This window comes from Diplotaxodon limnothrissa, linkage group LG13 (assembly GCF_057381915.1).
Source record: "Diplotaxodon limnothrissa isolate DT_005_m linkage group LG13, D_limnothrissa_male_GT1.1, whole genome shotgun sequence".
Taxonomy (NCBI): Eukaryota; Metazoa; Chordata; class Actinopteri; order Cichliformes; family Cichlidae; genus Diplotaxodon; species Diplotaxodon limnothrissa.
This window is the reverse complement of record NC_140608.1, coordinates 14,466,076-14,478,469: the sequence shown is the minus strand read 5'-3', so window position 1 is coordinate 14,478,469 and position 12,394 is coordinate 14,466,076. Positions and strand designations below refer to the sequence as shown.

Here is a 12,394-nt window from a genome sequence, read left to right as displayed (position 1 = left end):
AAGAAAAGTTAATGAAAGAATTGCATAAAGAGTAAAAAAAAAAAAAAGAGTATCAAAAGGAATATAACAAATGATTAAAATAGTGGGTAGCTGTTATATCAAGATCCCTCTCCTATCAGCATTTATAATAAATAGCAATAAAACAAACAAGTAGCTAACAATAAACAAATCTAAAAATGCCAACTATACACATATTAAAGCTTTATACAGATGTGCAAGGTTGCTTTGAGGTATTGCACTTGTGTTGTGTGGTGGTGTTTATGTGTGAGAGGTGCTGATGTGCGTGTTCAGTACAGCTGATGGCTTGTGGAAAAAAACTGGAACAGTGTGTTAGTCCTGGTTTGGCTGGACCTGTAGCATCTCCCTGAGGGCAGTGGTCAAACAGGTGGATGTAGGATGGGTGGAGTCTCTGCAGTAGTTAAATGCATATCTTGAAGACATTAGTGCCATATTATCCTAATAAAGCACTTTGCTCTCAGGCTGCAGGCCTACATGTGGTTCCTGGAGTTTCTAAAAGTAGAACAGGAGGCACAGCTTTCAGCTATGGAAGCTCATTTCCACCACTGAAGAAAAATTTCCATCCGTAGTCAAGATTTCAGGTTATCGCAGTAGTTCGACTTACTCCGTTCTCTGAGAAAATAACTTGATATTTGAAGTAAGTTAGTTGAAATTTGGAATTATGGATGGGGTTCAAAGTATTACGTTTTGGTTCAGTGGTGGAAACAAACTTTCATATTTAGCTATCAGGCCCCTCTCCAGTGGAATCAGCTCCCAGTTCAGATTTAGGAGGCAGACACCCTCTGTACCCTTTAAATGTGGCTAAAACCTTTGTTTTTGATAAAGCTTACAGTTTGGGCTGGATCAGGTTAGGGTGCCATAGGCTTAGTATGCTGTAGCCCTTGCTATGATGCGCTGTCACAGCACTTCGTGACAGTGCAGACTCATTAAATTGTTTGGGTTCTCTCCCCAATACAGTAAGATCTTTAACTTATGGTATAAAGTGACCTAAAAATGTAACTGAATAGAAAACTTTGCAGCACACACATTAAAAATATGACAAAATCCATGCAACAGGCTTGTGGCAGTGTGACACCTAATATTAAACATGGCTCTTTTTCATTGGGGTAGTGCAGAAAGCTATGACAGGGAGAGAATTTCACCTTTTTAGAAAACACAATGATTACCACAGCAGGAAATGCTGGTTAAATCTCAAGTTTAACCAATGACATTAATAAGCACATTTAGCTGAACAGTTCTGGGGTTCTTTCATTTAGATCGTGGCTCAAAGAGTTGGCAGTTCGTCTTGTAACCGGCTCGAACCGTCTCGGTCATTGTGTCCTTGGGCAAGACACTTCACGTACCGCCTACTGGTGATGGCCAGAGGGGCCGATGGCGCGATATGGCAGCCTCGCTTCTGTCAGTCTGCCCCAGGGCAGCTGTGGCTACAACCGTAGCTTGCCTCCACCAGTGTGTGAATGTGAGAGTGAATGAATAGTGGAATTGTACAGCGCTTTGAGGGCCCCAAAAAGCGCTATATTAATACAATCCATTATTATTTATACCAGCCCACTGGGACGCTTAGCAGAAATGAGCCACTGCTATTGTACTCAACTCTTTTCTTCTTCAGAATTACAAAACTTGAATTGATGAATTCACTCGGACCCTGAAACCAAAGCACCAAGTCTGAACCATCACATATTCCATGAAATTAACAATTACATCACAGAAAAATTATAAATTCAAATTTAATTAAAAACAGTGAGAGAAAAAAAAAAGAAAACTATTTTTCTTTTTTATTGAGGTCTGTAATACATTACAATGTAATACATCCTCCTCCCAATAATTAGGGAGCGCCATTCTACTTATTCCACCCTTTTAAAAACATTTCCCTCTCCATTCAATTGTACATTTAAATAAACTTTAAAAATTATTGTTGTATTTATTCCATTATTCAATTTTTTTGCCTCCTTTTGCTTTTTTCATTATAAATCTTCACTTCAATAGAAGGTGTTAGCTTGCAGAAACAACATTACAAAAAGAACAAAAAACAAATCCCTAATGCAACAGCTAAACTGTAAACAGTGTTGCAGGTGAGGAGCCATCGTCAGCTCTGAGGTAAATATCTGCTGCGTCCTGCTGCAGGCCTCTCGTTACCTCTTCTGATTCTGCTGGGCCTGCCTCAGTAAAGTGTCGAAGTCTAGTGCATGATACTTGCCTTTTGCAGGCGTTGGCTCGTACTCTCTACTCGAATCTGAAATGATTATAGAGATGGAATTGCATTAAAAATAAGAAGAGGAAAAAAAAAAATCAAAGAGTTATGCAGAAACTTTTTTTGCATCTGGAAATTTAAAAGCATACCTAAGTCAGCATAGTTGCTCTGGCAGAACTGTCTCCTTCCACCGAAACAGAGATCAAACGGCAACTCGTCAGGCTTGCGCAGTTTACTTCCATTCTCAATCGCTGTGAAAGCATCCCTGGTGTTGTAATAAGTCACAAAGCCGTAGTTGTCCCTGTGGCAGATGACCAAAAGTTTAATTCCTCCTCATTTTTAGTTTGAGCAGAGAGGGCAGCAACAGGACTCGCACATAGCTTCAAGGTGTAACTTGCTTTTAAAAGAGCCACCTGGTGGTGATGCCAGGAAGCTCCAGTTATGAACAAGCCTGAATTTGCTTTAGCACTGTAGCTTGGCCTAAGAGGTCATAGACAAGACCAAGAAGGTTCAAAGACAGTGCAACTTTCTCATTTACAAAACCTTCCCAAAAGCTCTATGCTAAGAAAAAGTGGTGATGTAAGATGTTTGCATGTATAATACGAGGAGCTTACTTACCCATGGTCTCTAAAGTGCAGGGTACATTCTTCGATCTCACCAAAATAGGAGAAGCGCTCTTTTAGTTCTTTTTGGGTCATCGTTCCCCGGATTTTACCAACGTAAACAACGCGGCGCTCCTCCTGGAAGAGAGTCCATCAGTTTTACATCATAACTACTGGAATCATTTCACTTAATTATACCTAGAATAATTAACTTACAATGGCTTTCTCCTTGCGTCTCTTCACCTCTTCCGCATTTGGCTTTGGAGCATGACCATAGCTGGGCCGATATGAGGGACTGAAGAAGAAAAGATGAAGCCTTTACTCGTCATTTCAAGGTTTCTCAAAGTATATGTAGGGTACAAATGAAACAGCTACCAAGAGAAGTCACAGTACTGTACCTGTACAATTGTCTGCCTTTACTCCACTGATCCCGTCTTTGAGGGGACCGAGATCGTGACCTGGAGCGACTCCAAGAGCCAGAACGAGAAGAAGAATAGGAATACCTTCTCCTTCTGGGAGGAGAGCGGGACACAGAAGGCTGATAGGAGGAACGGGACGAGGAGCTGGAACTGCTCTGGTGACGATACCTAAAAATCAAAAAGAAGGAAAAGGGAAATCATTACACATCAGTGAAGAGGTTTAATGCATCTGAATCAAACACATGTCTTGGGACAAACCTTTTCTTTGTTGGAGAGTGTGATCTAGACCGAGATCTAGAAGAATCGGAGTCTGACTCTGAACAGCTGGACATTGGACTGGGAGAATGATGTGATCTTTTTCTAGACCGACCTCTGGGCCTCTCTTCAGAACTACATCTGGGGCTGGGTGTGCGAGAAGCAGCATGGCGACGGTATGACCTTCCCAACGGACCTCTCCTCGGGCTCCTTTCCTTCAATTCAGTCTCTGGCCGAGTAGGAGAAGCATCTGGAGTCTCCATAACAGAGCTTTCGTCCAACCTATTTGCCTTGGGCTCCAGGGGCTTCACTGGACAAACTTGTGTTTTGGTTAAAACCGCCTGATTTATGGTAGATTGGAGAGATGATGCCAGGGCAGCTGGGGTTGTTTGTGTAGTGGTTGGAGTATGTTGCCTGATGGGTTTAATGGTGATAAAGGACTGCTGTTTAATATTCCAACGCTTGCCTGGCTCTGCAGTGGGAGTGCCTTTGTTGGGAAGGCAATAGTCATGATCCATGCACGCCAAATCGGGGGCTACAGTGGCAGCAGCGAGCGTGGGTTTGCTACGTGGCCTGACTGAGGGCAGAGGCCGAGCTTCTATCTGGATAACTTTGGAGGGGCTCGACTTGGAGGCTTCGGAGGCTTTGCTCTTCCCAAGCAGTGCCACAGCTGCCAGGGGTTTCCACATTTGATGAGGAGGAGTGGCTGGAGGTGTCAGAGCTGAAGCAGAGGGAAATATCATGAGTACTTCAGACTTCTGTATACACTGACATAAATGAAGCATTTGAGCAGACAAAACATCTCTAAATTAATCAAGTCAAAATGCTCATTTACCTGCAGTGCTTGAGATGTCACTAGCTTTTACACGTTCCACAACAGACTTCTCTGGAACCAGTTCGACACTGCTGAGCAAGCACAGGCGTATGTTAGTATATCAGCGGTAAACAGCGTAGGTCAAACCTCGGTGGTCTTCAGCCCAACCCGAGATGGCCCTTAGTGCTGCCAGGCACTGGCAGGATTTGCGGTAGGTCTTGGCATGAGGTGGGCTTGGACCACCTCCTCACATACACAATCTGTCACACAAATCAAACGGTTTTCACTCTCACAGACAGTTACTCACTCACACAGAGCAGCGTCAGGGCTGTAGGGTAACTCACCTCGAGTTTCCTACAGCTGCTGCTCTACCAGAGACCTCCGACACACATTGCTCCTCTTTGGCTGAAGGGGGAAGGAATAGAAAAGTTAGTGCATCGGTGCACAAAGTGAGGTTAAAAACTCTCAGTGGAAATGTTTTTAGTACAGGGCTTATTTTCCATAGGACTGAAAATAGTCAGCAGCTACATAAAGCGCATTTAAAAAAAACAAAACAAAACAAAAACAAACCCAAACACTTGACATAAGTCAGGCCTTGTACATCCGCCCAAACAAAGACAGAAGGGCTCGAGTTAAATGGATTTGCAGACGGGGCAGAATTCCAGTAGCTGAGCAGACAAGTGCACAGAGCAGCTTCTCTGGCCCCTGCAGCATCCATCTCTCTTAAAGGGGAATGTTACAGTTAAAAACAGAGATGCCCCACTATCTTTGAATTTAAACAAACGGCTTGATTAGAAACACAAGCTTGGAATTCACCCATTTACCATAGTAACAGACCAACTACAAGGCGGTTCTTGTATGTGATTTGCAAACTAAAGGAAAGGTCATGCATGAACCCCTGTTAAGCACACATCTCCTGAAGTCAATCACAACTCCTACCCACTAATCCACTACTGCTAACCAAAGATGGGGCTGCAAGCTTGCATACTACATTGCACCATTACAAAACCAGGAAAACTGATCCTCTGACCACATTTAGCTTGGTACTTCACTATGTGACACACGGAGCTACTGGCCTAAACACCCATCTAATTATAATTCAAGGAAGTAAAATAAATCCGAGTGTGCAAAACGTTCAAACGAAACCTCTGAGATGGAGTGGATACAGAGAAAACTGAAGCATTATTAATTACCTTGGGTTTCCTCAAACTGCTCCAGTAAACTGGTCAGATCAGCAGCTTCAATACCTGTAAATAAAGGTCATTATGTGATTATAACAGAATGATGCTCATTTAAAGGCAAACTGCAGAGCTTTTTATTTTCTCTCATAGATATACTGCCAGCAATAGTGGATGCTCAAACAGTTTAATAACGTCAACATGTGTAAGTAAACCCAAATGATCAGGCTTCAGACACTTTGTTCTACTCGTGGCTCTGAATGAATTCACTGATAGTGGACATCATTAATATGGCCATCTCCACCTGGGGTGTGAGCACAGAAGCTCCACCCACCTGCTGTTCAAAGCTGTTGTTTACAAGAAGCAGCCAATCAGAAGAAAGCTGGCTTAAAGGGAGAGTGACCTTGACGATTCAGGAGTTAAAACTGCTCATTTTAAAAATCAGAGTGTGAAAGATTGAACTGAAGCCTACTTTAAGCATTATTTAGAGCTGTAGTTAAGCAGAGGCCAAAAACATGGCACTTTAAATGGGCAAAAAAGCCCCCCTTAAACTATTACATGTACTATAATGCAGTACACAAAAGCTCTTTTCACAGTAACACTCAAACTGAGCAGAACTACAGCGGTACAGAGAATAGACTGGACACAGGACAAAGGCTCAGCTGAAAACGTGACAGCCAGGAAACAGATTATTGTACGTAACAGTCCTGAAGAGCACAAATGGGTCGATTTTTAAAGTGACACTGTGCATTTTCCTGCTTTCTAACAGTAGACAATTTATAATTTCTAATATTGGATTCTTGCACATCAGCCTGCCACTGGAGCAGATTAAGCACAGTGAGTTCAAGTCAGCAAAGCTGTGGCACTGACAACAGTTTATAGCATATCAGTGAATTACTCTTGTCAAAGAAAGATAATACTTAAAAACAAAAAAGGAAAGAAGAGAAGGTATGAGAATGTTTCTACTCCTAAAAACAAACTAAAGCTTTTAAAACACAAGTTTAACTTTAAGCTCACCTATTTCACTTGTGAATGCTTCAATCAGCTCCTGTGTGGAACTCTTTGCTCTTTGGGCTTCCACTGGTGTTGTGGGTGTTTCTTTAGTTTCAGCAACAACTGGTTTTGTTTTTAGACTCTGGGAGTTCGAGAGACTAGCAGCTGGAGTGGAACACAGCTGGGTACCATCAGCTGTGGATTTGGAGGACTTGCTATCAGACGCAATGGTGATATTTAAGGAAGTGAGAGCAGTGACCTCAGGCACTTTCTGGGAAACCACAGTGGTCTTCTGGGGGACACTGGGAAGAGATCCAGTAGCAGCAGTGGGTTTTATTTCATCTGTAGTGGTTTTAAGAGTGGTCTTGGTGAGCTCTTCACACTTAGATACAGGCTGAGAGATGGGGACTCCATCTACTCCATCCATCCCTCCTGAAAGAGCAGGAGAACATTTCCCATCTACTGAAGATGCGAGCTGAGTGTTAGGAGCCCCAAAGTTTTTAGGCACATTAGGTGCTGCAAGCTGAGTAGTGATGTTTTGGGGCATGGCTGAATCTTTAACTACATTAGGGACCAGAACAGGATTTTTCTGAGGCAGACTGGGCGGTTCGGGTGTTTGTTGGGGTTTAGGAATTGAAGTAGCAGGTGAAACCTTGCTGGAAGGGGCAACCATGTAGGCAGGTGGAGCCAGCAGTGCCTCGGGGGTCGGTGGTGCACATGGTCCTCTTGGTTGCCACGCAGGTTTGACCTCCTCCACCTCCTTTTTTGCCGGCTGGGTGATGGGACGTCGAGGATCCTTGGGGCTTGGGTCAGGCAGGCAGGGAATAGGGGGAAGCTCTTTGGGAAGCTCTGGGAGGCTAGGCCACTTGGTGCTATTGTTGCGTTGCTTTTCCACTGGAGCAGGCCTTTTCTGTTGTCTAAGCCGTCTATACTCCTCTAAACTAAGTGCTTTGGGTTTGGGCTCTGGGACTGCCGGAGCCACGGGAGGGACAGCCTCACTAGCACTCAGCATCACCTCGCGAGTCACAGAGATGGGAGCAGCTGTCGGGATCTCTGAAGACACCGGAGAGAGGGAAACAGGGGGAGCTGCTAATACATTCACGAGCTCAGTGGGGGCTTGGACTGGCTGTTGTGAAGCTTCACTGGGATCCTGAGAACTCATTGTTGTGGGTGTATACCTGTCTTCACTCTTCCCAGGTTTAGCACTTAACAGCACTGTGTCCTGTCTAGAGGACAGAGATTTAACTTTAGTTTGTTGCACAGTCACTTCACTGATTACTGCTGTAGTGGAGGTCTGAGGTTGAGTTTCAGTTTGGCATAGCTCTTTTTCTTTAGGTTTTACCAGCGATGGAACTTGGGTTGAGGCAGCAGGAACTTTTGGGAGTTTTTGTTTCTTTTCTTCTTTGACAGATTTTCTTTTGGGCTCTTTGGGCAGTTCCTGTGCTGCATTTCTTATGGTGCCACTCCGAAGGACTCTTCCTTCCACAAGATAAGGATGAGACTGTTGCTTGCATTTCTTTTTCTTTTTCCTCCTGGATGGACTTTTCTCTTTAATTTCTTCCATTTGGCTCTTAACGGTCTTCTCATCTATTACATCTAAACACACTCCTGTTATTTCTGGGGATGTGATTTTCATGGGTGCCTCGTTGACCGTTACATCGTCTTCGTCATCAACAACTATATGCTCTGAACTGTCTTCTGCTTCATCTGAAACTTTCTGCTCTTTTTCTGAAAGCTGCTCTTTAACTGGTAGATTTATGTCTGTCATGGCCAGGATGGGTTCTCCATTTCCCCCCCGGTCCACAACCTCAAGCACTATGCCTCCTTCCGGCATAATCTGTTCCCCTGCCTCATTCTCCACACATACCGACAAGCAGTAGGGTTGGATATGCCTGACCAGGTCGCCCAGGCTAATCGAGACACCGTCTTCATTTGTCTGTTCCAAGGTAAGAGGATGTAGGAAGGACAGAGCCTCCCAGTCTAACAGGTCAGCGTCAGGACATGAGTCAAGCCCAACTGGGCTCAGCGTGAGGGAGCTGTCTTCCTCTTCCTCCCCATCACTCCTCTGCATAGAGTTTTTCTGTATCCTAGGGAGGCTCTGAGTATAAATGGGAACATAACTATCTGGTTAAAATCTGCCTACAGTACAAGATTATTTACATTACTATAAATAGGAAGACGCTACCTTTCCAGTTGATAAAGGCCTAGATGGTGCGTCTTTCTCTGTAGGGGAACGTGATAAACCCAGTAATTTCCTGAGCTAGAGAGTGAACAAGAAAAAAAATACTGATGTTAACTTTAACAAACTAGCAAACAGGTATGTTCAGAATAACAGAGATTAGCAGAGCGTTCCACTCTGTCCTGTGCTCAAAGATCAGATTGGGGAATGTTGAGAGCAGAGATAATTTCAGACACATGTACAACTGCTGGGCACTAACCGGAGACTGTTCCCTGCCCCTTTGACCTGACAGCAGGTCTGAGTCAGGCAGTATGTCAAACGGAGACAGGTTCTCATCTTCTACATTGTCAAGAATCTCCGTCAAGGCTGTTAGCAGCGTGGCTTCGTTGTCATCATCTAGGACTTTGGACTATATAAAGGATCAAAACAAACAATTAGGTCAGAGTCTGGGACATTAGGTAGTGTAATATACAGAGCTTACAATACTGTATAACTCCTTGAAGTTGATGAAAACGTAATACTACACAATGTGAAGTTAGTCTTGCCTCTATTGTCGGTGTGTCCTCAAAGAAGGACAGATTTAAGCAGCTTTGAAGGGCCTCCAGAGTTTCTCCGGAGCTCAGCTCATCAGTCTAAAGAGGGGGAGAGCAAACAAATGTCAAATCTGAAATAAGCAGTCAAATCAATAACTAACTGTTGCTTTAAAAAGAAAGAAAGAAACAAACCCATAAATGCACAAGTGAAAAAAAGAACTTCCACATTCCTCCAAACCTTTCAAGGCGAGGCACCATTGCAGTGTCACTAATGGACCACTGGGCTGCCTCACCATCACGAGTGGACTTGTGTCATTTCAAAAAAACCACATAAAGAACAGTGTGCACAAAAGGTAAACAGAGAAACAGGTCAACAAATCTCATTCATTCATTTTCATGGCCGTGGCTCAAGTGAGGCATTTATAAACAAGAGCCTGAAAAGGAAACCTCAGCGGGCAAAGGAGGGCACATGTTTTTAATTCCAACTTGCAGGAGGAGGAAAAACAAAATAGCAGAGGCTATTCTGTACATAAACACAACTGGATCTGCTTTACAATGAATTAAAAAAAAAAAAAAAGAAAAGAAAAGAAAAAATCCTGAATCATTACTTAAATTATGCACATACTAGTAGCATGTTCTGTGAATACCAAGACCAGTTTGACCAGTGTAAAACGTATTAGCATGCGCTTTGATATAATGTTGGCTGACTTGGCGTAAAACTAATCTTCGGGTAATCTTCCAGAACCATAAACATGGCAATAACTTCTACAAACGGGCCCTCCTATCACTGGAAACATGACCGACAAAATTAACTTAATGTCGCCATGCAGTGGTCTAACAGAGCCCCACGTGTTTCTATCTACACATGCACACAGCGTGCAGACATGTTTGATCTTCGCCTCACCCCGTCCAACGACAGGCCACCCAAACCCACGTGTTGCACTACAACAAACCAGAAGCAGGGCCTTCAGCTCTTCTTCCACTGCTGGCTTAAATTCATGCGACTAAAAAGCAAAAATCTTTAATGCACAAATTAACACGTCAACGTGTTAACAAAACCACAGTTCGCGGACTCCGAGGGAACGGCTTGTGAGCTTTAATTTGACTGTCTCTCGTGCGCATGTGTGGGGGAATCCAACATGTGATCCCCCACTGAACCACATGTGTACACAGAGTTAAGTTTGAATGAAAACTTGCATATAACAGCAGTGCCAGTGTGAGTATGAGTACGTACAATGTTAGATATAAAACAGCATCATCATCATCATCATCCCTGAGCTGTTGACACTTTACTGCAGAATGATAGGGCAAAGCATGTAAACTACACAGCTAAATTAATAAAGCATCAGATCAACTGTCGCGCAAATAACTCTGTTTACAAAACACTTATTTCAGTGGTTATTATATACACACTATATTGTATTAAGTTGAAGGACTGTAAAATAATGGGGCAGGGTTAATGCGATTTTTATTGCCACGTGTGTATCTGTGGATGAAGAGCAAGACTATCGGGTAAAAAGTGCAGCAAATGAGATTAAAAGCGTAATATTGATATCATCTACACAACTGGAGGCAATATCAGGCCAACTACTGATAACACTGCACAACTGTCACGATGATATTTAACCGCTTGTTGGCTTTATGTCAGAGAAAACCTGCCTCGTTCACTTAGCCAGCCGGCCAGCCAAGCTACACTGACTCACCAGCTAGCGTTACCAAACGTCCATGAATACAAGAAAATTTAACCAGCGAGCATTATTTATCAAAACATGAGACCACGGAGTCATAAAGCTGCAACAATCACTAAATAAGATGCGCCTTTTCAGTGAGTTATAGTTGTTATGCTACAGTTGCATCCACGTGTCACTTTCTCGTGCACAGTACATCCCGTACAGATGAGCACTCTGCCCCCCAAAAGTCACCCAAACACTACTAACAGTGGACCCAGATGCTAGGAAATAAAGAATAAAACATTTTCGTTACCTCGTCTAGTGTATCCAAAGGGAAAAAGTCCATATTGCACGCTGTTAAAGTCTCCTCGCCTGTTCCCCACCGCGCCGCCATCTTGGAGGTCTACTCCCTGCCCAGACTCGTTTCAGAATGAAAAGTAATGAATCAGAGGTGCACGCAGACCGGCTGGAGACACGTGGTGCAGCATTCCCGGCAAAATGACGCAGAGGGGGTCAGGGGTTGAGCGGCCACGTTTCTTTGTAGTTCCTGTAGTTCCAAACTAGCTCGCTACCCACGTTTTCAGCCTCATGAATGAATAGTCAATAGTCAGTTGCTGATGTAGTCCAAAGTGCTACAATGTCTCTCTTTGCTACAAGAGAGATTTGGTACTTATGCGTCAAAGACAACGACGAAATAACAATGCCAAACTGTTTTTCTTTTTTCGGGCAGGTTTTAATCGGCCTTGTTTTTGCCAGTGAAGAATATCAGGTTATTATCAGGTTATTATCTCAAAATTTCAGCTTACTTACTGTGTATTTTTACATTTTTTGAAATATTTAATTGAAATTTTGAGATACTAACCTAAAATGCTGACTTACTGATGCACTGTTGATTCTCTATGTGCAGTTTTTAATTACAGCCTAAACAATATGAGTTTTGAGACCGATACCAATGCCAATATCTAGTATAATTTAAATATCATATATTGGCCTATATTTTTTTCTTTCTGACAGAAGAAACATAAACAGATTTCCCTAAACATTTGTTATGTATGGTTATTTACAAGCCTGTACTAAGATGTGGTGGTAATGTATTTGTGAATTACTTTGGATGACCTGGTTGTTGTTTGTGCCCTCTGGTGGACACACTGTGAAACAACATTGATAATATAGTTGAAGGGCAATTTTCCTGTCTCTCCTTTACTTTTAAAATTTTGATTTATAGGCCAAAGACGGTGGTATATTGGCAGAAAACTATTATTGGCCAATATATCAGTCGTGCTCTAGAATTTATGTTCCAATGGCCATAAGAATGAAGTTAATACAGATTATCCTTCAAAATAACTGCCCAAAATGACTAACCCAATCTGGGTTGGTCATATTGAGTAGCGGAAAACATTGCAGTTCAACCTGGCCTTTTGTTGAAATAATAGCTTATTATTCTTTCATTGCCTGTTTTTAATGATCTTTTTTGCTATGTTTTTTTTTAAATCAGGTTTTTAACATGGTTTACATTGCTATTAACCATGTTTTCATATTCTA

At 42.8% G+C, this 12,394-nt stretch overlaps 1 protein-coding gene and 1 non-coding gene across 3 annotated transcripts; both read right to left on the bottom strand.

Moving 5' to 3' along the window:
• Positions 1-2,018: 2,018 nt before the first annotated feature.
• Positions 2,019-11,262, bottom strand: pprc1 (PPARG related coactivator 1). 2 transcript variants are annotated; one of them, XM_085369294.1, is made up of 14 exons: positions 11,166-11,262; positions 9,195-9,281; positions 8,909-9,058; positions 8,656-8,730; positions 6,495-8,568; positions 5,493-5,546; positions 4,644-4,704; positions 4,321-4,391; positions 3,489-4,206; positions 3,210-3,398; positions 3,028-3,106; positions 2,828-2,949; positions 2,359-2,510; positions 2,019-2,251 (listed from the first exon to the last, which is right to left on the bottom strand). In XM_085369294.1, exons 1-14 carry the CDS (start codon positions 11,244-11,246, stop codon positions 2,151-2,153), a joined length of 4,014 nt encoding a protein of 1,337 aa, XP_085225420.1. In that variant the 5' UTR covers positions 11,247-11,262; the 3' UTR covers positions 2,019-2,150. The 2 variants fall into 2 exon arrangements, with proteins under 2 accessions (XP_085225420.1, XP_085225421.1); XM_085369295.1 differs by having other exon boundaries at positions 4,321-4,388.
• Positions 2,595-2,734, bottom strand: LOC146620011 (small nucleolar RNA SNORA50). The gene has a single exon (XR_014906729.1). It is a non-coding gene; the product is annotated as a small nucleolar RNA SNORA50 (small nucleolar RNA).
• Positions 11,263-12,394: the final 1,132 nt, after the last annotated feature.

Coding starts and splice junctions, on each gene's coding strand:
- pprc1 (XM_085369294.1), bottom strand. CDS start 11,246: ATGGCGGCGCGGTGGGGAACAGGCGAGGAGACTTTAACAGCGTGCAAT. Junction 8,569..8,655: donor GGCCTTTATCAACTGGAAAG/GTAGCGTCTTCC, acceptor ATTTATACTCAG/AGCCTCCCTAGGATACAGAA. Junction 3,399..3,488: donor CACTCTCCAACAAAGAAAAG/GTTTGTCCCAAG, acceptor TTTGATTTTTAG/GTATCGTCACCAGAGCAGTT.